Raw genomic sequence first — 25605 nt, 5'->3', positions numbered from 1 at the left:
CACATACATACATACACTGAGGTTAAGATATTAAATACGAATAAATTTTCGATCGATACGTAGGAAATTTTTAGTAACGGAAGCGTCAAGGTTGTTCGTAATTCATAAACTGTTTAGATGATTGCGAATTTGGAATCGCTCTAATCGGCACATAATGTAACAGCTGTATTCTAGTTTATATATAATATAATTTTTTTTCCAAGCCCGCAGAAGACAGTCCGCCGTTATAACTGTTACACCGTCTTATAAATAATGTAACGCTTGTCCACTGCAGATGTTTTGAGGGATAATGTGTATATTTTGCCGGTGCAATGTTACAGCGAACGCACGGAGAGTGAGTGCACGTTGAATTCCGCATGTTACACAAAACTGCGATAAATTTTCGTCGTTGAACGCGTTCGCCCAATGACGCTAACTTGATGGATAATAAAATTTCAAAGAGCCGCTTCCGACGCGATGTACACTATCCCTATCGTTACGTATAGTCGCTAAACGTCCTATTTTAGCGGTCTCCGTCTCTGCAGATGCGAAAACCGAGTGTCGAATTGGCACGCGCGCAAAAAGCTCTTCGGTCACTTGAAATTGAAAATTATTAATAATCAATCCAGTACAACGTCGTGGCGTTTCGTTCCAGCCTTGTACTTTTGCCTCGCCTGAGAATGAAAATGAAACTCTGAAGCTTCGCCGAACGATTCAAGCTTGCAAAAAGCTCACTCGAAACCACCAAAGATTAGAAAAAAAAAACAACAAACTATGGCTCCGTGAAAGGATTTTCTGACTTGATCCGTATCTTCGCGGCTGCGTTTCCTTTCACCCTAAGATTCAGGGAAGCAGGGCTTGCGTTGAGCTTTTCTCGAGGGATAAAAAACGGCCCCCTGTCGTTTGCTTTGATTACAGCATGGCACGGCGTGTGCGCGTACTGCGGTTGTGTGTAGGCCGAACAACCGGGGATAGAAGTGCATCCTATTTCCGTTTGTAGGTCATTAACTCTTGCAGCTTTCTTTTCCCGCATTCACTCTCTAGTCGACAACTTTACTCGGCTAGTTCCTCACGAACTTTTCGGACCGATAACACGCCGCCATGCCGCTCTACGACACCCTCCAAGGACTCCTTGCTGAATACGACGTCCCGGGCTTTTTATTCGCCGTAGTCATACGAGCTTGCTATTCGGTGATCAAGTAAGTCGTGTCAAGCTTCGTCAACTCCGAAATTTATACGTATGGCTGTTTATTTACTGCGTTTGGTGCCGCGGCGCCATCTTGTCATGATACTCACCGCCGTGCAGCCTGGTCATTTCTCGAGATTTCATTTTCTCCGGTTTTTCACGAATCTGGAAATTATTTCATAACCTCGACATTTTGTCGTCCCAGTTTATCGCCTAATTCTAGTCAGTGTCCAATCGTGTTTAAGTCTGGATTTACGAGACGTCGCACTTCGCTGTCGCGGAGACGATTAAAGCGAAATCGCAGATCAGCGTCAGCTGTTCGTCTTTCAGATCTTCGAATTTCCTATCCTTTGATGTTGCACAAAATTTCTTCCCTAATTACGACACGATACACAATATTGCGAAACCCAACTGCTGCACACTTGTCCATTTTATCCGTGCAATTGCCTTTAATTTGAAACATTGGATACTTTGGTTGTAAGCTTATAAAGTCGAATTTCAACAACAACTTGTCTTCAGTTATAAAGTGAGTGTTCCAATTATTGAATATTTTTGTTGTACCTGTTTTATCCTTCGTTCTAAAGTTACCAAAAAATAAATCTGTATTGCTTTAGTCATCGAAAAATTCACAATTTGTGCCGTAAACTTATAATTTTGGAAAACAAAAGGTTCCATAATTGGTACATTTACTTTATGTGATCTTGCTCTACCATCAGTCACTCCAAACGTAGCAGACGTTGAAGCCAAATAACCGCGACTGTTGGATTTATTAGCTTTCGGCGGGTGAACGCGACTCTGTCTTCGTGTTGGCCTGGTGATGGAATTTTTTAGAACACCTTCGCCCCGCCAATAAGTTAGGGTTTGCTGTCAATCGCTTTATTGCGCAAGAGAGCATTTCTCACCTCGTTTTTTTAAATGTTGTTACAACACTGTGTTTTCCAACAGTTTTTAAATACCCTTCGAGGAAAAATACGATCAATCGTCTCGCCTTTCCGCTTGTCTTGATAATTTCTCTCCTCGCAGCTGTTTAATTCTTTCACTTACAGATATCTATTCATATTGAAAGCAGAACCGAGTCGAAATATTCCGCCTACATTTGACCCTACCAGGGCTCATATAAACCTACTTTGAAGGAAACTGAACGTAAAAATTCCGCCTACATTTGACCCTACCAGGGCTCATATAAACCTACTTTGAAGGAAACTGAACGTAAAAATCCTGCCTTCACCCTCGAACCTCAAAAAATTTAGGAACAAATCCTACATCAAATTTCCGATTCCTAAAAATTTAAACATCAAATCCTACTTTCACGCTTTCAGTAGACGATTGACTCCATTTTGACGCTATTCAATCTACAGCTCCTCCATTGGACCTGTAACTTCTCCGAGGTACAGAAATATTACACAGGTCTGGAAAAAAAATATTTTTTTTCAACAAGTAGGTTCAACCCTACCTTTGGAGGGTTAAAGGAGCTTCTAAACAGACCTTACCTTGAGCCTAAACTTGTTAAATCGATAAATTTGGAAAATTTTTATCGTCGAAGCAGGGTCTGATATTGCCCTGAAACAGAATCTACTTTACTATCTTTAAGCCCTTCGGCGTAGGAGCTCCTTAAAAGTAGGTGCGAAATTTCGACCTGGTGAATCACTCGCGGCCGTAAATTTTTGTCTCTTCTTCTTTCACAATGATAAAATCATTGACCACCAGAATGTCCGATGACGAGACGCTGGTCGGCGGCGGAAACCTGACGGCGGTTGAGGCGATTTCCAATCGTTTGGCGGAAGTTACGCGGCTTGCAGAGCGCCTGGATTCTCGCCTCTGCAAGGCAGGTGCCAGGAGTGACAAGGCGGAGCCGAAACAATCTGCCTCGATTTCTTCGCCCTCCGCAACCGACGAATCGGCTCTCCCGAAGTGCGACCGAGAGTCCGACGTCAAGACCGACGTCGACGTCGCTGCCGGGATACGGAAGATGTTGGAATCAGCCGCCAGCGAACAGCAACCGGCGAAAAATCAAGAAACGAGCAATATAGCAGAGAAGGTGAAAATTTTTCCAACCGATTTTTTGGCATTTAAGAACAAAACATCCATTTTCGTTTTTTTGCATTTTTGTACACCTTCATCCCTCCTACGAATGGGCGCGTATCGATTTTGGCCCACTACAAATTTTTCGGGTCGAAAAACTTTAATTTGTATGAGTGCATAGTGCAACTTTTTGAGAATTTAAACTTTGAATGCATTTTTCTTCACTTTTGATTATTCAAATTTGCGCGCAGGGTTTCTCCTACAGTTTCTGATCGATTCACCTAAAATTTTTACACGTTATTTATTCAAGTATTTTTCAAACATTGTCATAGAATTTTGCCCAAATTCTCACCCGGGAGTGAGATAACCTAAATTTTATGTCAAAAAACGGCTCATTTTTTGTCATGATTCTAAAAATTGATCTATTTTCTTTCAAAATGAAGCCATTGAAAAAACCCCATGAAAATTTGTCAGCATTTGCAACTAGATTATGCCATACAAATCCGTACGATACGCTACAACATCAAGTTAGAAGTCTTGCGCGCAATGAATCTTCATCTCTTTACACTCTATTGAAATTTCACTCTGTGCATCACCCCGATACGTTTAAATAAGGATCTAATGAAGCAAATTTACTCTGAAAGGTGTAAGAAATGCATACCTAAAACCTCTAAAATTTCTTAAACTTTTCTGCATGAAAAAAAAAAATTACCTGAAATTCCTGTAAATGTCCCCATTTTTTTCCCGAAGGGTGGAACCAAGATAAGCCACACTCTCAGCAACGGTGCCGAAGAAATTCCTGGCGACGACTACGCGACTGCAACTGAATGCTCGGTGACTTCTGCCCAGGTCGAGTCAAGGAGCGGATCGTTCACGACGGCTTCCGAATGCGGCGACACTGCTTGGTAAGTTTAACTCTTTGCGGTACGTCGTCTAATATATGAGACATCTTTATTGAATCGGGTATCGAAGATTTCTATTTAATTTTTATTGCATATTGGGCTACTAAGATGTCAATATTGATTTTTTGAGAGGGATTATGATGATACCGCGAATATAATGAGCGCTATAAATACAGTTTTGAAAATGCCTGTTTTTACAGAATAAATGTTATTGTGGGAAGGTTATGGGGACTAAAAAAGTGGAACTTGGCAATCTTGAGTTTTTGGGTTCGCTAAAAAGGATTTCCATGTAAAAATTTCAAAATTCACACCAGTGGATCCAATATCGCGGACTGATAATATGAAAATTGATTCGATTCGCTTGAAATTCGTTACTCGGTGGTTTTTGGGGTCGGTGAAAACGTATCCGACGTCAGAATTTTAAAATTCAAGATGGCGGAACCAATCTGGTGGACTCAAAATGTAAATATTGATCCTGTTCACTCATATTGGATCCGCCACTTTGAATTTTGACAATTTCTCAGATAAGTGACCTCGAGAACTCTTACATTTCCAGTTTCAAGGAATCTTACTGTAAGGAAAAATGTATGATTCAAAGGGTTGAAAAACTACGATCGGCTAGCCATTTCAAAGTCCAATTTTTCTGAGAATATTCAGTTGTGTAAACGAACGATTTCAGGTGGGACGTCGACGTGCCAGCGTCCGACGTGGAGAACGTCGAGATACCGGAACTGAAGATCGAAGAAACAGAATCAAGATTCTGCGAAGCTGGAAAAAGATCGGAACTGATCGGGTTGCCGATGCAGATGCAGGAAGTGGTTGGGAAGGTAGAGACACCGGAGATCGATAGATCGAGTGCCAGCACGATCGTCAAGCAGACGACCGAGGTAAGCCGATAAGGTCGAACCATGCAGCCGAGCGGAAATCGGCGACGACGATAAAGTTGCGCAAGCGATCGGTTCTATTTATATCATCCGCCAATGCGTGGAGTTGGCGATGAAAATTCTCACGTAATTCTCGAAGGTCGGCAAGGCTCTCCGATATCTGATACCCGATATCGTCTGAACTTACAGGAAAAATCCGGGAAGGTCCTTAAGGAGGTAACGGAGACGACGACGCTCCGGGTTTCCCAGAGCACCCACTTTGGCGTAACGTCGTACAAACTGACGTCGAATACTCTTTGCGACAATCACGAACACACCGATGTCAAGGAGCTGCAGGACCTCAGGGAAATCACGCGACTTTCCGAACCCGGAGAGGAGCCTCTAGCCTCCGTTCAACACATCGAAGCCGAAAAAATTCTCCGGGACATCGACAAGCAGATTGTCGCGAAAATCTGTGACGAGATTCTCCCGATTTGCCCAAAAAGTACGTCGTGCGAAGTGAAGGATTCTTATGAGTCTGATTATTTAATTTAACACGACGTTCACTTTCTTTTTATCTCATTTCTTGTCAACTTTTTTTTGCAGAAGACGAGTCCCAGGACAGCGACGCGTCTCAGGAGAGCGTCAGGGAGCACAGCCGTCTTTTAAAGTTCACAAAGACGCATGAAACGGAGTCGAAACAATCTTCGTCAGATCGTGAGGAGGAAAAATGTCGGGATTCCAAAGAGGCGAACGAACCGCGAGAAGAATCGTCGATTTTGGCTGAAGCGTCGAGTCGGGAAATTCAGGAGAAATGCTCGCTGGATGTCAGCCACGTCGACGACAGCGGAATCGAGACGACGCCGAATGGAAAGAACTCGAAAGACGAAGAGGACCTTTTCGAAAGAATGAAGAAGGTGAGTCGCAACGGTAATTGCGGAAATAGCGAGGATTCAAAAAACTCTAACGGCCTTCTCAGCCATTGTCTAATCGCCCAAAGATCCGTCAGATCAGCTGCGCGTTTCGACTTTATGCTTGGCGAGATATGTTAGCTGCATTTGTTGAAAATTTTTAGACACTTGCGATCGCTTGGTTAAAAATCGTTTTCTTCTCTCCATCGATTGATGTATTACAATAAAAAACAAAAAAAAAAAAACATCTTTTTTTTTCAAGTTGAACGTCTCCTCGCTTTGTTCCTCAACTTTGGCGTGTTGTATTTTGAGTTCGTTTTACGTCGTGGTTTTATCGATGTGTATACAAGTTATTACGTTACTGATATTATTAATTTATGCTACATAGATGTGTATAAATATAATTATTGTACGTAATTTAATAGATATTATTCTAAGATGTGTTGTGTGAATAAATTATTATTTTTACTTCAATTATGTTTTTGCCAAAATAATTGCCTGTGCCTGTTTTTTTTTTTTTTTCCTTATGGCTTACTAACCGACCCAAGTGTATCGCATGATTTGGTGTATGTGTGATTTTTGGTCGACCATCACCTCCGATTTATTATCTTTCGTGTTATCTAAAAATTGCTCCTGTGTTTCAATGATGACGGCGTATCTGCTTACAAGTTCTTGCAGCCGCAGCCGATAGATAAAGAATTCCAAGTACGAATAGCTGTAATTAGTTCCGTGTATCTCAGCTTGTGACACATACGTATAACATACACGAAGACGTATACGTATAACACAGTTGTAATCAGCACATGGTTTTGTGGACGACGCGCGACGTTAATTATAAGTTCTACGTGTAATAGAGGGATATTATTTCGGTCAAACATATTGTAACATAGCGTATCACGTAAATATGTGAATATAATTTTAAACGCATGCAGGACAAACTTGTTGACCCTGTCGACTCAGGACCTGGGCAACTTAGTGAGTACCAACATTTAATACCGTTATGCAAATATTTTCAAGAATTAATGTCAAACTGTAAAAATCACTTCGAGAAAAACCAAACGTGTTATGCGGTTGCAAGCGGGATGAATTAATGCTTCTGAGAAGCAAACCGCAGGCATTATGACCGAGCCATTTGCGGTGCTTTAATCACCCCATTATCTCATATAATGAGGAGAAAATTTGAAATGCGAAGAAAAATGCGAACGGTTTCTATTCCATGATAATTTTTTTTACTGTCAATAATTTTTGATTATTATTTCGACGGTCATTGTAACAGATAAAATTCTTAAAAAAAGAGTTTGATAGCTCAGGAATTGAAGTAACGAATTAGAATCTCAACATTTCTTGAATATATATTACGTTTGTCATATTATCTTATCGTTATTGGTAAGTTAAAATGAGCCTCTGAAACTCTAAATCTACATCTACTTAACTCGTGTCATTGTTTGACAAAAATGTTTTTCCCTATCAAAGCCAAAAAAAAAAAAAAAAAATGCAAAGTTCTCCATAAAATTATAACACAATCGCAAAAATTTTGTCAGAAAATCAACCGGACATGGTAAATTGAATTTTCCGCTAAATGTATCAGGAACTCACCGGTCGCGGTCGGTAGAGGCAGTGAAATTTTCGACTTCTGGAGTTTCGCGGTTCGACTCTAGATCCCAGATCGGGACATTCCGTGAGAGATCGGTAATTCTCGGCTCCATTCGGCGGGGAGTTTCCTTCGGGTTCGAGTGTGCAGTCGAGAGTTGGCCAGTCTTGGGTGGACCGGCACTGAGGAAACACGAGGCGCGGAGTGCCAAACCGTGCGTCGAGTGAAGTTTGAGTGTGATTTGAATTTCGGTAGGTAATCGGCGCCGGTGCGAAGCGTGGATCACCACGAACTCGTCATTCATCGTCCGCCGTCCGTCGATCACTGCCGGCGAAAAGTCACCGCCGTTCGAAACTTGACGCAAGTCGCGTTTCCTCTTCGCGAATTCGTAAAATTGAACGAGTCTTATTCCCTCAGATATGTGGAACACCTGTGGAATGGCATGATCGATATTTTTTCGCATTACAGAACCGACTCTCAGGCAAAGGTCAGGCTTTTTTACCGAGCGATCGGTACCGCGATTTTTCAACATTTCCTCTCCTTCGCTCCGGCGCAGTTTTCGAATATGGAGGCGGAATGGCGAGGGACCAGAAATAGCGTTTAAGCGCTGACGGTGTTCGGCTGGAATTTGACTTGCGAAAAACGGCGTATCGAATTTATGCGCGAATCTTTTAACGCCGCGTAATTGGCTGGTACCTGTATTCGTTCTGGACCACCGGTCAAGTGTCTGCATCCCTCGTTCGAATGACGGTAAACAATGAACCGGACGTCGAAGAGCCTTCCGGTCGCTCCCTGGTCCCTCGTTGATGTTAAACCTTTTGTGAAAAGCCGATTATCCGTTAGGAATGGTCTGAAATGTGGCCGCAGGTTCAGCGATTTAGAAAATGTCATGAAAATCTTGTTACTTTCAGTAATAAATGAGAAAGAGAAACGACCGGTTTTAATAACTGAATGTATAAGGATAAACGGCGCCCTGAATCCTGATTGATTGTTCCTCAAAATTTAATCCGGTGAAAAGTGTTTATTTTCACACGGCTCACGCGTTTCATTCGTGCCTCGTTAATAACGCGCAAAAAAATTTCTCAGCTGTGCAAATTCGGGGGAAATAATAACAAACGATAGATTCTTCTTTGGTTACACGGACGTTTTTACGATTTGTTAGACCGATGATGAGCAGCGGTTAAAATAGATTCGCGATTCGATTTGATATCGGATTTGAACAATTGTTAAGAAACTTGTTGGTTTTGAATATGAATCAAAGCGATCTTAAGCCGACCTCGCAATCTCTTGAGGTTGCATAATGGCGGCGTATTGTGCCTCCTTATTCCACGCGTTTCTTTCACCAGTCGAGGATTAAAAACAAAGCGTGGTATTGATTCGGTATTATCGGCAGACGGACGGACGAACGAATTGGCAGAAAGTGGAAAAGAAAAAATTGGAAATTCGATGCTGATATTTCCACAAATCAATGGGCGTTATTCGAACGATTAATTGTTGTTCTAGTCTGCAGTGAAACGCGTGCGAGAAGAAATAAAACGAGGCGCGTTCAATCAAAGATAACGATAAATAAATCGAGTAGCTAATTAGTGTTGAAACAAGTGGATAAAAGGAACGAGACGAAGCCTCAAAGAAAATGGTAGATAATCCCGAGGGTTCCGGGGATGAACCGGAACAATCAAACGTCGATGAACGCCGGCGGGAAGGAAGCAACGACGAAGGGCGAGAAAACAGGAACCGGGAGCAGGATTCGACCCAGTCAAATTCAAAACCACCAAAAACTACGACGATTAGCACGATAGCCGTGCAGAGCGGAGAGACAAGACTCGTCATTGCCCTCTTACAAGTAAGAATGGACTTTACACGATGTTTGGTCGAAAAATCTGTCCCAGAGATTTTTAAGACGCAAAAACCTAAAGCCCTGATAATAATAAAAAAATGACTCCATACGCTATTCAAACTGCGATTATCGAAGTATAAAAAGTGTATAGCTACTTCGAATCGGAATTGAGATGATTTTTTATCCATTGAAATATTCGACTTTGCAAAAGCTGTTCACCGCTAATTTTCGGTGAATTGAAACGAAGCTCAAGTTTCGCAATTCAGCCGCAGACAAATGTCAAGTAGGTGGTTTACATATTGCAATTGTTACCAAACTCTTCGTTGAATTTTTTGATAACAATAGGTCTTATGAACGTTAGTGGATAGCGGGAATGACATGTATATTAAGATGTATGAGGAAATATCAAACTATAGAAATAGAAGTGACACCGCGTTACGCGTCTCATCGTTTCCACCGTTCCAGTAATAGAATTCCCTCTGAACGTCTTGGCTTTCGTATTGTTGGCCGTTTTTCATTAGCCAATAAATTTACACATTTCAATTCTACGTTTTGTCGAACCACAAATATTCGTATGAATTTTACGATGACAGAGATTGAGGCAAAAAATATAAACATAATCTGTACCGTAACGAATGTCAAGTAGCAAATAGCGAATTGGAGGCTACGCTTGAAATAAGCTAATAACGTTTCACGCATGATTCCTGAAAAATGGATGCCGGCGAAATCTGAAACCGCATATGCACACCAACCTACGAAGTATATTTTTTCTCTCCACACGATTTATCGTAAATTTCACAAATCACGCGACACTTTTTTCCGTCTAACAACCGTTCGACTTACGACCGCATGACGATCTTCGCAACAAAGCGCATCCTTTCAAAATCTATGAATGTCAAAAGCAACGCGGTGTAGGACTTAGATGAGTCATAAGAACAGCGTGGATAATCGTCTGCGATCTTCGGTGGCGGAATAAACAGTAAAAAAAAAAAAAAAAAAAACACAATAACTTGTCTTAATTTTAAGCTAATGAATATTAAAAGAATCTCTTTTTGAACGTAAAAGCGTAATTTCGGAACTATATAGGATAAATCTTGGAAAAAAAAAAGTCGCGAAAATCGCGGATTGCGTAATTTTCCGAAAAAATTAACACGCCGTTGTGAAAATCGAGCCGTGCTCGACTGCCGCTCGCGGTGTGGTTGAAATATTATGTATAGCGGTGACGCAAGGCGTCGTGCCAACGACGACGTCATGATTGCTGCATTGAAACGAACGACGCGAGAGCAACAACAGCAGCAGCGGCAAGACAAACGTAAGACGTGGTGGTCAATGTGAGAGTCGGACACGCGCGAATGAACCTCCGTCGCATCGGCAAACAAAAAGATAATTCCCAATTTCACACCGTCTTACATCGGGTTAACCCGAGACTCGACCGCCCCCCTGAACAAGGGCCAAGGGCCAAGGGCCAATGGCCAAGGATGAGGGAACATTTTTTCACAATTACCTGACCGTATTCACACGTCCGTTTTCTTCATCGTGTAGCAGCAGACTCTTGGAATTTTATTACAGTATCTACGGATCATTTTCGTTTTTGAAATTGTATGAAAAATGTTGAGATAATCTCTGAGGGTGAGGCTGACGTTGTTAACGTTAACGTGACGAAACATCAGCGAACAAATCGTTGATGTGCAATTTTTAGAATGACTTTTAAGAAGTTTGCTTTGCAAAATATAAGGATATTTTGTTTGTAATGGGTTACTGAATTTTAGTCATTCGTAGAGGTGCGAAGTAAAGATTCTTTCTTTAATATGTATGATCGTTACAGTAACATTATTGTAACTTCATACTGATCTTCGATTAATATCGATTATAGTATACGTGAAAATACTTGACAATATTTGATGTATACTTGCTACTAGGGTTTTCGAACGTTGGTTGAATAATATCAGACCATTCGCTTTTTTCAACATCATATGTAGTTTATAATTTTGATTTTCGTTTTTTACGATTTTCTCGAGATATACCGCACATTGAATAATCAAGTGTATGAAATAGGGGTAAAGTTTGCGAAAAAAATCGAATCCTTCTATTTATTCTGTAAATTTATTCTCACATTGTGAGAAAAATGCGAATTTTGAAAGAAAAATAAATTTCTGAAACATGTCCGACATATCTCAAAATCATCTTTAACCAAATAAGGGCATTTTGAGTCAATGTTTTCAATTTGAAGCATGTGCATGAAGGATCCTTGCATCGATAATACAGCAACCCTTTTTAATACATTTCGAACAAACTGATTCTGCCGGACGTGATAAGTGCTAAAGACACGTAGATGGAATTTTTTATTTCATTGCAATGGACTTATTCCGCTTCTGTTGTATATTTCAACATTCAAACACGGTTTCCGTATCATTTTTCATCCTTATTACGATTTTCATCCTTATTCTGATCCATCAATGAAGCAAAATAAAAAATTAACGACCTGGAGCTCTTGATAATATCCAGCGTCGTATGCTTGTAACCTACTTATTATCAAGCTCGAGCTTCATTTGGCAGTTAGAAATTGCTATTCCATTGAAAATCCCGATTCTTCTATTCTGAGCAATTACGCATCGCAGGAAACGGTGACCAAGATTTCTCCGTGACCGCGTAAATCTCTGTCAACAAGTTTTTCCCTACTACTGTCAGCCCTCATCGGCTGCAATGAAATTCTCTAAAGCTACTCGGTGAAATTCACGTATTCCCATAAATCGACTGTGAAAAATCGATTGCCTTCGAATCCAAAGTTCGAATTCCATTTCCATTATTTTAATCATTTGAAACCCGGTAATCTTGTAAATCCTTGGCGTCATTCGCGTATCGTCGTGCCAAAACATTTTTCATTCTTAAGCTCTGGTCCTTACCGCAGATGCAGATAAAAGATTTGAAAAACAGCTCTGCGGTTTTTCGCAAAGACTGGCAAATACCTCCTCAGCGTGTCTGAATTTTTCCTCCAGTTCTATTTTCGTCAGGGTCAAACAATTCAACCGTGTCTTACCGTCAGTCTTCCCTTTTTTTTTCTAACGATCCCTGGGGTTGATTGCAAAATTATCATCACCGTTCGATTCAACGTCACCGAATAACCCTTAGATCAAGTTTCCGGATTCGTATCAAATATTGGCAGTATTTTGCGGGTCAAGGGTCGTCGAATCGGCCGATTCTTCCCGCAGACCTGCAATTAGACCCGCGGTCCACCTTCGGCAGCACGATTCCTCGCACTTATAAGGTTCGTAGTAAAGAGTGACGGGCAAGGTACACACGCAGTCAGTCGGTCGTCTAATACCGGTTTCCTAGATCCATCGTGTGCGTCGCGGTCGCGCCGAGACGCGACCGAAGCTGTGATTTCACAGACGCTCCTCTCTCGATGTCCCGCGCTCCTCTGTACTCCGGGCTTTTATCTCTCACTCTTCTCTAAATATATTACAAAAAGAGCCATGCGAGCAGCTGGTCTCGTCTCAGGCCCTAGCCCGACGGCCGATCGTAATAAAACATTTTACACAACGGTGTTCGATTTACTCGATCGATTTCCTTCAACTCGCTGGATTGAAAGAAATGAGAAATTGAGCTTTTGTCGTCGTAACTTTCGATGTTTTGAGGGGTTGTACCTAGTCAGGATTTTTCAAAATTCGATTTTATATGTCACGTTTCATTTTCGCAATATGCACACATTCGAGTATATGCACAAAAAATGTAATGTCGATCCGACAAACATTCTCGAAGTTAAGCGCACATTTGCAAAGACGCTCCGGAGCGTTTGAAAGTACGTTTGGAAACTACGCTTTTTTCTCAAAACTATGTTTTCAAAGTCGCAAGATTTCTCGGAAACGGCTGAACAGTTTCAAATTTTTACGCAAACTTTATGAATATATCTTTCAGTTCTTGGTCGTATGTTTTTTCTCACCAGCAAATACTTTCCCTTTTATACACAAACGAGGGGAAAATTTTTATGGAAAAGCTATTTTTTTTTTTTTTTGAAAAGCCGCCGCTTTGTTAAAAACTATTTTTTCCTTATTCCTTCGATCAAAGATCAGATAATACTTTATATCAACTAAATCATTTTTGTTCTTTCATTTCGGGTTATCCAGCCAAGAGATATCTTGCTCACCGCAAGACGCTTTTTTTTTAGGTGCTCCCGAAGATCGGCTATAGCAGCTTTGAAAATCATTATTTTTACAAATAAAAAATACCAAAATGAAGTTCAATGGTACTCCAATATGTGTATGAATATTTATATTAACAAATTGAAACGTCTATTCACGAAGAATCCTTGAAAAATCGCTACTTTCGGTCTCCTGACTATATAGGTATAACCCCTCAAGCATGCTGAACCACAAGTCACGAGTGGAAATGTAGGGAGGATCGAGAATTGTTCAAGCGTGGAAAATCGTTGGGATCATGTGTGACAGATCGGAAAGAAAGTTATGTAAATGAAAGAGCGACCAACGTATTTTTTCTTTTTCGGTTCATTTACTCATTCCTGTACAACAACTATTCCTATACCGAACCAGTGTTAACACTTCACATTAACGGGAACGAAAAACGAACACAGGTAAAGGACAAAATGAGTCTATAATCGGAGCTTCGGTCCTGACGAGAGTTTCAATTCGGCCTCGACGACGATGTCGCATATTTTTGTTTTCGTTTCGGCCTGAAGGTGCGGCGGAAATTTAGACACCGTCAGAGCCATGCTCTTGAAGAAAATCTTGACGGGCTCGTTCGCCCGGCTTGAGTGAGATTGATCGACGATTTTATGCTCCCGGTTTTCGGATGTCTCGAAATTGGCGATTTCCGGTGACCGCTGGTAGTTCCGGGGCCGCAGGACTCTCTTCGGGGCATCAAATTCCGACGAGGACTCTCGTCGTTCTTCGTTGATCAAAGTGCTGCTGCTCGAACCGAGAGAAGAGCGACTCTCCTCCGATATGACGGAAAGCGTCGCCGCCGAAGAAACGGAATCGTCATCCACGATCCCGAGGGAATTCCCGATGAGCCTGGGGGAAATTTATAGAACCGTTTAAAGTCGAGCAGGCGAAAAGCTATCGTCTTTCCATCTTGCATCACTATCGGTGTAAATATAAATAAGCAAATCCCTGATGCTCCGAGCGGCCGGCGTAACGGTGAGAAGTTTTTTTCCCCGGTCAAAGAAAGGAGAGAGATAAATTACGCGCTTCTTTTCGTGACCGGCCACTCTGAGTTGTTGAACGAATTTATCGTCTAATCTGGTTCTGGAAAAACCGGATCACGAATAAACTGATCGTCGATTGAAATCGCCATCGATCGAGACTGGGAAAATTGAAACTAAACCCGCAGCTCGCCGCATTCGTGATTCGAATTTACTTATCAATGGTTTTTATATAGGGTAAATAATATTGATCGCAAAATTACGTCTCTGCCTTTTGTCTCAATTGCATAATTTTTGCTAAATGCGGACCACGGCTTACTAATTCGGACTGTGAATTATTGTTAAACCGGTTAAGGGGTAATACCACTATTTTAATTTTTTTTTGCTTAAACAATATTTTAGGGTCATAAAAATAATATCCAGTAGGTCCTGTACTGAAAATTTTCTTTTACAAAGATTCAATTCTCAATTTCGTTACAATGCATCCTAAAACTTTAACCGAATTTTTCTCCAAACTACTTTTTTCAAACTGGGAGGACAGGTTACTTGAATACCGTTGCATGGATCGAATTGAAATTTTGACAGTAGCTTCACAACTGAATTTTCTACAAAAGTACGTACCCGTTTTCTTTATTTAATTTGAAGTTTTTTCTTTATCAACAGTTGACTGCTTATGTTTTTTTTTTTTAAGTTTAAAAACAGGAGATTTCAACGATTGGCTCTTTCGCTGCTATTTTGGAACAAAATGATGATAAAATTTTTTTTCTCATACTTCAATATGTGTCATATAAACCATCCGAAAAGAAATCGTATTCCATTTTTCATACTCCCAAAATAAATCGTCCAAGCTGGGCCTTTTTTTCGTCCGTTAGAGTGGTGTTACCCCTTAAGAGGACGACATACGTACATGGATTGCATGAGGTGGAAAATTTCGTCACGTGGTAGAGGGGCGACGGATTTTGCGCTCTTCAACTTCCTGCACCTCTTTTTGTGGGATGATCGTAGCTTCTGCCATCGCTTCTTCAGCACGCCAACTGAAAAGGATAGTGAATTTATGTTTTGACGATTCGACAGTTCCATCGGTTGACCGGAGCTTTCGTCGAGCTTGAAAACATGAGCAGTCTGCACTTCGTACCTGGCGTGTTAAGTTCGTAGGAAATTAAGTCCCACACGACCATGCTGTGGGTTTTGTCATTGGCAAGGTCATGCTGAGAATTGTAAAGCTCTGGAAACTTCTTGATGGCATTTAAGAGACAGACGCTGATGCTCTGGGTCCTCGGCATCCTTTCCCTAGTTTCCGTGATCTTTTTACTGTAATCGCGAAATTCTTCAGCAAATGGAGTTTTGAACGTAACGACGACGGACAGACAGTTGAACGATCTTGTTATCGATCATTCTCGTTTCAACTTCCTTCCTTTCCGCTCGATCGCCGCCAGCTAGGTTCACGTCACGAGTCGCGATCTCTTACCAAACGATGTTAACCTACCTAACAAATCCATTGATGAGCGCGGTGTGTTCGAGGAGTAGGCTTAGGTATCGAATCGGCCTGTAGGCCGGACCGTTGGTTAAATTTATCCATCGTAGAGTCTCTCGGAGAACGATGGCTAACTCGACGTTTCTGCTCAACCGACGCTGGATGGATGGAGGACTCGGAAATAGCTGTAGGCTCGTGCAATACCCCGAAATAACCCCGAAACGGCCACAACGTAAAACCTTCCTACAGCCTTCCGCCTTACGCACCGGAGTCGAAAGCTTCACTGAGTTTTTGGAGCAGAATTTTGACCTCGGGACTGTAGGCGTGGGCCGGTCTCGGGCCGGGGTTGAAATTTCGAATTTGAAACGTTTCGAACGCGCCAAATTTCGAATTATTATACGGCGAAACTTAAAGTAACTAAATCAAACTTTGATGAAACATCAAAGTTCCGAAGGAATAAAATGTCGAAAGGGTGTATATATATATATATAAGGTTAATTGTCCGACAACTATGAAACATCGAAATTCTGAACGATTCCAAAATTTTTAGTTCTGTGAATTTCTGGCTAGGTGAAGTTTTACGACTTTGATCTTTCTTTGTTTTTTATTTTCGATATTTTTACGTCCGGAATCCTGGTCATTTTGATTTTCGGTTTTTCTGATATTTTGCGTCCACTCGTCGAGCAAACTACGCTGTCTGAGTATACATTTTAATTTGCGGAATCCTACTCTACCAGAACTTTATTTTTTGGAATTTTATTTCACCGGAACTCTACTTTTCGTAACTTGAATTTTCGAAATCTTGGATCTCTGAACTTTGAACTGTCGTCGGCTTTACGACCATTCGAAGCTTTCTTTTTTCTTCAAAGTTTGAGTACCCTGCTTGAAGTTTCTTTCGCAACTTTTCAAATTCGGAACTTCAACCCCCCCTCCCCCAGTGTCGACAAGCTCTAAGATCCTACCGATCGCTCGGCACCGACACATTATAACCCATGGCCGATATTTAATATCCGAATATGGAAATGCCGGCGTGCATGGCAGGCGCGGCGCTCTTTCGTCATATCGTCAGAGTCTGCGCCACAGGTGTATAACGTCTGTTTCTCTGGCGGCCTTAGTCCCCTGCAGGGAGAACCCGACGTCAATCTTTGTAGAACGGTGGGATACCGTCGGTACGTAACTTTCACTTGACCAAAGTCAGAGACGATCGAGAAACGAGGCTGCCAATCGACTTCTGTCCTTCTCATTCGTGCTGAACGCTTGCGACGAAGTTCTTCGTGCTTTTAGCGTCTCGTGCATCACCTCATTCTTCGCTATAGGTGCCGTCGGCGTAACGAGAACTTGATCTTATAGATAATTCTTGCGGCGGAATAAAGGTCGCGCGATGTCAAATGAATGTTTTTTTTTATCAGTTTTTCAATCCAATGAAAGTAATAAAGTTTGCGTGAATTGTCTTATATCCAGTTCACCTCCCTCGTGAAAATTTCTGCTAGCACGAATTTTTACAGAAATTGGAACACTTCGTACTATTTCGTACGAAATTGTTAATTTTCGTTAAAAATTGTAGTATACTGTAAATATTTTACTGATAAATTCAAATATTTTCATGAAAGTCTACAAGTTTTTATGAGAAACTATTCATATGTACAATTTTCATTGAAATTTTTAGAAAATCGTAGAAACAATTTTCACCAGGGCTGAATTTGGTTGAATGAATAATTTGCTCCGGGAAAAGTATTGCGGCGAATAGTTTCGGCCAGGTTGTAAGTACGTATATAGACTTCACGTTTCTCTATCGCGCCAAAAGCGGACGTCGGAAAGAAGCAGAAAGCCGAGAAATGGAGAAACGGAGACGAATACGAAGACGACGTCGACGTCGAGGAGAGAAACGGTATACGAAAAGAAAAAACCAAACTGCTGCAGCCGTTGAACCCGAAGCACTGAATGTGTACACGAACGTGTTGTATATGTACGTATGTAAATACCTACGTACACGCGTTTAGATATAGTTTAATTTTCCATTTCGAATATTGGCCTCGTGCCAAAACTCGAGACGCAGCAAACTGCGGAGGATCTTCAAACAGTTGGCGTCAACTCTCCGATTTGGCCTCGGCTTTGGCTTTGCCGTTTATCCTTGCAACGGATATTACGATTTTTAATTGACAACATCCTCGCACACCTTCTCCGTCGTGTATGCGAAAATAATAACCAGATTTATCATCTAGTTTGAAAATAATAACTTTCAACAGAACAGCGGCTTTTCAAAATAAAAAGAATCCATTTTCCATATAAATTTTCGCCTTAGTTTGTTTATAAAATGCAAAATGTTTATCGGTGAGAAAAAAAGCTTCGGTCGACGATTGAAAGATATATTCATGAAGCTTGTGTTAAAATTTGATGCTGATCGGTCCTTTCCAACAACTCTTGTTCACCGACTTTGAAAACGTAGTTTTGAGAAAAACGCGTTCAAAGCTTCAAAAGCACTTTCAAACGCTACGGAGTGTCTTTGCAAATATTCGCGTAACTTGGAGAATATTTCTTGGATCAACGTTAAATTTTCTGTGCATATACGTGAATATATGTAAATTACGAAGATCAAATGCAAAATCAAAAAAACAAATCGTTTCTCGAAAAATCCTGCCTAGGTATACCTCCTTAGTACATTACCTGGTATCGCAAAAACGGTTTTCCGAATGTAGGATCAATCTTCGGATCATGTTTATTTCCATTCGTGTTTTTATCGTACTGATTTAGGAAGCTTTTATTCGTGTTTAAGGTGAAATTTGATAGGGCAAGCAAAATCTGTCGACATTGATTTGACGCCCGAACCCTTTGCGGCATTGTATTACGGAACTCAAAGCTGGCATCATTTTAGTTCATTCAATTAGGATTTATCCATCCGCGTCTCATCTTTCACACACAGTCGGCCCACATTCTCTCACATTTCCACATTGTACACACACGCCTTCGTGCGAACGTGCAAGCCATAACGAAAAAAAAAAGAAACGTAACCCGTACTGTAAACGTGACGCTACCCACGTGCGGCGCTGTGGAAAGAACGAGACAAAAAAGATTATAACCATCATCTGAGGCTTATACCTTACTTCGTACCGCGAGAAAAAGACGCGCGAAGAAACCTCTAATTTTGGGTTTAGCGATGGCCGAGAGAATGAAAGGAAAAATATAATAACAAATATTAGAGTTATCCGCACAGTAGACGTGTCACTTGTAAAAACGCAGATATTATACTCTTCATGAGGAGGAGTTATACTAATCCTTTGAACAGTAATTAATGACAGAGAAAAATCGTTGAAAATATTTAGACAAGCTTATGTCGTCCACGGATCGGATTAATATAGATATATATATTTTTTATACAAATCATCTTCATTCTTTAATGCGGTTTCTTAAATAAAGTATGATGTTTGGAGCCAGAAGATGCAGTTTCTATTTTCCACATTTTAGTTTATCAAGTTTATATTATACGTACATATTTCGTCACTTTGAATACATATTTATCCGGGCCCTGCTTATGTCATACCCGCGGGCAATTGAAAGGTGACCACTTGATTAACCTCTCATGAATAATGCGATGTGTATATAGGATTTTAGAGTGAAATAAAATTCCTGTGAAACGACAAAGAAAATTTTTATTCAAAAGCGAGGGATAGAGCCGAGATGACCTGAGAATCGCGAACTTGTAGAACGGTAGCAGTGGTGCACATGCATATATGTATATCAGGCATGCCAAGCGTGTCCAATTAACGAACGATGTTATGTCGATAGCAAAGACCTTATGCCAAACAGATGGGTGAAGACAATACGAGATACCGTAGCGACCCGCGATGCGATTTAAGGAGAATTTCTACGAGTGAAAAATGTTTGGTAGAATCATCAGAGAAGTATCAAAGAGAAGAAGAAAAGGTTTCATAGGCAAAAAGAATGAACACGGAATGTTGAGTACATTTTGTGAAGAATCGTTGGTTTAATTTTATGAAAAATATTGTTTAGTTCGTTATAATGAAATTGAGGTTTTTTTTTTAGGCAAACACCTTGTATTTTGCAAGAATACTGTACGTGATGAAGGGAAATGGGTGACATTTTTGATTCAACACACTGGAATACTTAATATTTACCAAAAGCATCCCATCCAGCTGAAATAAAATATTTTTTTGCATACCTGTGTAATTTATAGAGATTAAACGGTAAGCGTTCGTAAAAAACTGTGCAAATGTTTATCCGGAAGGAACCAATGAAGAAGAAAAAGAAGAAGAAGACTTATCTCAGAATTCTGAATGACTACGATAACTGCTCCAGCTAAGAGTGCCGAGTTTATTTTCTTGCCCGTAAAGCTACACACCTACACCTTCGTTATTGTATAGTGTCGAGCAAGAAGTTCCAGTCGAGAGTATATGTTGCACTCTGAATTTCATTATTCATGGCCTACAGACACCGGACGCAACGAATGAGTGCGATAATCCGAAGTGGAACCTGCGTGGAGTTAATTACGTGCTGTTGGAACCAGAGTAATTAATATAAAAAAAAAAAACAGAAAAAACAAACAAGGTTGAAATATAAGAGGAGTGTGCGGACTAAGATTTTTGTACGCGTGATGAACTCATTCAGGAAATTAGGACCGTGTTGAAGGTTTGCTGATTTTTAATTATGAGAAAAATTCCGCGAAGCGTGAAAATACCGAGCGGCAAATTTCCATCGAGCCTGCCCACGTGCGTTCACGTTAATTTACAACTTCGAGGCGTCGCTGTTGGTCTTATCTTGATCACTTTGTAAGAGATTTAATTTAACGGTTAAAGACTTACCGAGAATCGTTGAACGCGGATAAGTAATGGTACTTTCGAGAGAAGTAGGATAACGAGTGGTACAATGTACAAGAAAAAAAAAAAAAATCAGCCCGAGTACTTACTCGAAATTTGTAACTAAACTAACCTGCAGGCGTTAAATATTTATTGGATCGGTTTTGTCGGGCCTGAAAATTCACGACCCTGAACGAACTAGTAGATTACATTTTTATGCTTTTTATGACGGCGATTTCTATCCAAGATCGTGTAAAATTTTATCCCCGTTGAAATATTTCCAGATTTTTATAAGTAGCTATTAAAACGGTCCGAATTTATGGAGGCAGTAAATCCTCCAGCTGACGATGAGAAACCGGTTTTTATCCAGGAATACAAGCTCGCGACAATCTGATAACCCAGAACTAGTAGGAATACCTGTTTTAATTATTCATCACGTTTCGCTTGGCATTTTACCCCCGCATAACAACGAATTGTACTAATTTTACTCAATTGACTGGTAAGCTGTCATCAAGACTTTTACGTTCAACAGTCCGACGGTTTTCCGTTATTCATTCTTTGGCCAATACTGTGAACTGTGAGGCGAACTTTCGGCGGTAATTGGCAACTGCCCATGCGATATGAGCATATTTCAGTGACCACTGACAAGAAAGGTATCCCAGGTCGATTTCTCCGATTTGATCGCTTTTGTAATATGTTGTAGTAGACTAAAAACTACGCGTTACGTGTTTTTTTTTTGATCTGCCATTAAACACTTTAAGGGGGTGAAACCATCCTCCAAAGAAAGTGTGTCAAGGGGTGATTTGACAGTTTTTTTTTCTTGTATTAAGAAAATTACATTTTTCATTTCTCGTTATGAAAAAAACTTTTCCAATTAGATTGGTTAAAAAATATTATATTTTTGTGGGTGAAACTGCCAAATCGGTCATTGACTTGCCTCACTCTGAAGGGTGGTTTCGCCCCCTTAAAGTGTTTAATGACGGATGAAAAAAAATACGTGTCGCTTGGTTTTTAGTCTACTATAGCATATTAAAAAAAAAAGAAGTTGGAGGGATCAACCTCGGATACCTTCCTTGTGAATGAGGCTGGGCCGTGCAGATGGCTCGGATCTGGGTCGTCGAACGTTATTTTTGTTCTATAAACAAATAGTGAATTTTGCGCCCTGCTGTAACACAATCAATTAAAATAGATCCGACTGCTCTCGAACTAGACGAGTTACTCGCCGAACTAATTTTTTCATCTGCCGCTGCGGCGACTCAAACGCGACACACTGAAATGTAGAATTTCCTCATCACGCCGAACTTGCTTCCTATTTTCCAGAGCGGAGAATGGCTGGAATTGAAAGTTCTCGAGGTCCAACCCTCGCTGACGAAGCTTGGATCGACGTCGGAAGAGGCAACGGAGCTTCTGAATGCCCACGACGAGGTTCTCCTTCAGCTACAGGTAGGAAACATCGCGCGAGGTAAGAGAGAAAAAAAAGTAGCCGGAGTAAATGAGTCACTCTGTATACCTTGCCCATGCACATCGATAAAATCATTCGCCTGCGGTACACGCAGCATCGGTGGTCGCTGGTCCAGGTTACGAAAACCAGTTTAAAAGCGAGGCGAATATATGATTATAAGCATTACGTAGCGGGAGGTGAAGAGGAACCATTCCTTGCGTTCCTCGTACTCTTGCTGAAAAAACACCGTCGACATTTGCACCTTGATCGGTCTTCTCGACGCGTACCTATTATACCTTAAGTTCAAGTTCCCTGATGCTCAAACGGCCCCCTCGTATTAATTCCAGAACAAACAGAGCCCGGTTGAGGAGCTGCTGAGGCAGGCTGACCAGTTGATTTCAACCCAACGGCCCCGAGCTGAGGTCTATGCTGCGATGGCCGACACCCTGGGTCAGGCCTGGAGAGACGTGAATGCCCACCTGGAGAGACGGAAGCAAATACTGGACAACAACGTGCTCTTTCAAAGGTTCGAAACTCGTTAAGGGTATCAAATTTTCCCGAACCCAAATATAGCAAACGATACAACGGAAGTGTGTAAACACTCCGCCTGGGCAAACCCCGGGCTAGGCTCTAGGTTATAAAAGAAGAAAGTGCCCCGGGGATTTTTGTGGCCATTTTATTCACCGTTTTATTATCCGACCGGCTGCTCGTCGTGGATTACGTAAAACAAGAGTGTGCAGTCCATAAACGCAGTTCGGAGATTTTTATTATTCTTTTCTCGAGTTACAATGCCACATTTACCTATTAACTGCGAAGCGTTGAGTTTTTGCTTCGATTATTCCAGGCGAGCCGAGGAGTACCGGGAGAACATGAAGGCCCTCGAAATGGCCTGCAATGACACCCTACTGCCGATCGAAATTGATGCGGTGAAGAATTTCCTCACCAAGATCCACGACCTGAGGAAAGCCATGCTCGAGTCACTGATGAGCGCCCTTCAGGATGGGAAGACCCTTCTCGACTCGCTGAGGGAGGTCGCCAACGAAGGAACCCTCGACTCGAGGCCTGACTACATCAAGACTGAAGCTGAGCAGGGTGAGCGAAGACGACGGACTGTGCAGACTGGCTTTACGGCTGTGACTAATCTTTCCCGATTACTCCGTAGCGATACTAGAGGTTGAAAAATGGCTCGAGGCTCTCCACGACAAGCGGCGCCTGATCGAGCTTTCCTTCCAGTCTCGTAAAACGCAGCTGGAACAGTGTCTTGCCTTGGCGCTACTCGCCACAGACCTCAGAGACCTCGAAGACATTCTGAACGACAGGATAGCTGCCCTTGCGAGCAGCAGCGATCAGCTTGGCGATTCTTCGGCTAGTGCTGAACTTCTCCTCTTCGAACTGAAGAAGTTGCAGCCGGAAGCGAAGGTGGGTTTTTTGAGGAGGTCACACTCTTCTCAATTGCACTGATCTCCTTCTTGATTTTCAGGACTTCCAGGACAAGGGGATCAAGATTACCAAATCCACCGAGCAGCTCGTATCCTCGGGACATTTCGCGGGCGAACAAGCCACCGAACAGGCTTACGCAATCCTCAGCGCTTGCGCCGACTATATAAATGATTTGGAACAGTACGAAACAATGCTGAACAAGGCCATTGCATTCTTCAGATCAGCCCAATCGGTGGGTTTCAACGCATTACCGGTTTTCATTCCGAGTTGGACGCGGCAATCAGTAACCGGATCACTATGATCACCTGATTGACGAATCATGAGTGAAATTGTTTCCTCATTTCAGGCCCTAACGAAGCTTGACCAGCTGGAAATTCAGCTCATCACTACCGAGCATCCGGCCCATTCGCCTCAGCTGGTTCAACTGCACGCTCAATCTGCGGCAGCTTTGGAAGACGTTACCGCACAGCCTCTTTCTGAGGGATACGCTCTCTTGGATGTGACTGGAAGAGGAGCACCTGGCGCTGAAGTGAGTTCTGGACTCCTGACCTCTTTGATTGATTCTCGTTTCCTCATCCGAAGCAAGCGTGGTAATATCCCTTTTCATATTAGGGTGTCAGACGGGTCGTCGAGGATTTGGAGAACCGTAAGATCCAGCTGATCAATCAGTGCACAGCGCACAACGAGCAGAACCTCGAGATCAGCCAAGCGCTGACAACGTTCCTTGAGACCCACAACGAGCTTTACTCGTGGCTAGTGAGCATAGCCGAGGCGTTTCTTCAGGGCCACCAGGACATGGGAAGCGTGTTGCCGATGGCAAAGGACTTCTACGATCTCCACTATCAGCTGCTTAGCGATCTGCAGAAGAAGGGAGAAGAGATCAACGCTGCTCTGAACACCCTGCCTCCGGTGATCGAGTACCTGGACGAGATCCAGCGACGTGACGTTGACCAGAAGGTCGACGACCTCCACGGCCACTGGTTGAAGCTGAAGAATCTAGTCGACGCTCGAATAGAGCTAAGTTCTCTTTACGTCAAGTTTCATACCGTGGCCTCGGAGCTTGCTGGTGAAATAGATTCCCTTGAAGACGAGTTCAAGAGAAATTCACCCCATAATATCGACGAGGAAAGGGTCAAGAAGCTCGAACAGAAATGGATGGCGGTTCAGCCTCTCTACCTGAAGCTTACGGCTAGTGGGAAAAAGTTTTTGGACGCGTCAAGAGAGGTAATGACTCCGACTTGAACTCAGATCAATTTTTTTTTGTATCCATTTTCTTTCCATTTCCTTTTTGCCTTCGTTATTGCATAAATATTTATTTCCCTGGCCCACTTCCAAGCCACGTGTTATGTATTCTCACGAAAAGTTTGAAGCCAGCCCGCCAATTACACGGTGGTTTGATTTATTCCTATCGGGCAGTGCAGTATAGGTCGATTGCTGAATGTATTTTTTTTGGAACGAAGTTCCTTATCGCTCGTTCACCGTAGGGGCTAGGCGGAAAAAAACGACACCAAAAAACCGACACTTTTTGGCTATAGTGCTCGTTTGCTATAGTGCGCGCGATCTCCCTCTCTCTCTCTCTCTCTATTCCAGCGTGTGCGCGCGCTCTCTCTCTCTGTCTCAGCGCTTGGGGTGGGAGACGGCAGCAGCGGTCTCTCTCACTCACAGCGCACGACTATACTTCGCCCCTCTTTCTCTCTCCTACAGCGTACAACTATACTTTGGGCCGCAGCGCGCTCTCTCACAGCGTACGTCTATACTTTGCCTCTCTTTCTTTTTATATCTTTCAAAAACACATTCGTACGATTTTATTACCATTCCTTCATATATTTGATTTTTCATTTAATTATTCTTCAATTAAACGTTCTTAATTTATTCAATGAGCAGTAATATAGCGTAAGGAACTTCGTTCGTACCGGCTGTCCCATGACAGCTCTCATGTTTTTTTTCCTTCGAAACTGTAATAGGTGGGTATGGTACCATAACTCAATGC

The 25605-nt window shown here is 41.9% G+C and overlaps 2 protein-coding genes across 8 annotated transcripts in view; one reads left to right on the top strand and one right to left on the bottom strand.

Moving 5' to 3' along the window:
* LOC124211112 (uncharacterized) overlaps positions 1-25605 on the top strand; it is a 53682-nt gene that overhangs the window by 6652 nt on the left and 21425 nt on the right. For all 7 annotated transcript variants that reach the window (XM_046609852.1, XM_046609847.2, XM_046609844.1 and 4 more), the window contains 12 exons: positions 2873-3203; positions 3938-4092; positions 4769-4976; positions 5163-5457; positions 5559-5869; positions 22055-22177; positions 22523-22701; positions 23020-23267; positions 23338-23594; positions 23656-23847; positions 23962-24144; positions 24228-24839. In XM_046609852.1, the coding sequence (XP_046465808.1) occupies positions 2873-3203; positions 3938-4092; positions 4769-4976; positions 5163-5457; positions 5559-5869; positions 22055-22177; positions 22523-22701; positions 23020-23267; positions 23338-23594; positions 23656-23847; positions 23962-24144; positions 24228-24839 (3094 nt within the window). The remainder of the gene's footprint in view (positions 1-2872; positions 3204-3937; positions 4093-4768; positions 4977-5162; positions 5458-5558; positions 5870-22054; positions 22178-22522; positions 22702-23019; positions 23268-23337; positions 23595-23655; positions 23848-23961; positions 24145-24227; positions 24840-25605) is intronic.
* Positions 13811-16029, bottom strand: LOC124211114 (uncharacterized). Its single transcript, XM_046609855.2, has 4 exons — positions 15936-16029; positions 15585-15760; positions 15357-15483; positions 13811-14318 (listed from the first exon to the last, which is right to left on the bottom strand). Exons 2-4 carry the CDS (start codon positions 15730-15732, stop codon positions 13898-13900), a joined length of 696 nt encoding a protein of 231 aa, XP_046465811.1. The 5' UTR covers positions 15733-15760; positions 15936-16029; the 3' UTR covers positions 13811-13897.

The sequence above is a fragment of the Neodiprion pinetum genome, chromosome 2, assembly GCF_021155775.2.
Source record: "Neodiprion pinetum isolate iyNeoPine1 chromosome 2, iyNeoPine1.2, whole genome shotgun sequence".
Taxonomy (NCBI): Eukaryota; Metazoa; Arthropoda; class Insecta; order Hymenoptera; family Diprionidae; genus Neodiprion; species Neodiprion pinetum.
Note: the sequence above shows the minus strand (reverse complement) of the source record. Positions and strands in the feature narration are given on the sequence as shown.

Excerpts from the sequence above, each read along its gene's own strand:
- LOC124211114 (XM_046609855.2), bottom strand. The coding sequence starts at position 15,732 with ATGCCGAGGACCCAGAGCATCAGCGTCTGTCTCTTAAATGCCATCAAG. Across the intron at positions 15,484-15,584 it reads CTACGAACTTAACACGCCAG|TTGGCGTGCTGAAGAAGCGA; the intron begins GTACGAAGTGCA and ends TATCCTTTTCAG. Across the intron at positions 14,319-15,356 it reads TTCCACCTCATGCAATCCAT|GCTCATCGGGAATTCCCTCG; the intron begins GTACGTATGTCG and ends AATTTCCCCCAG.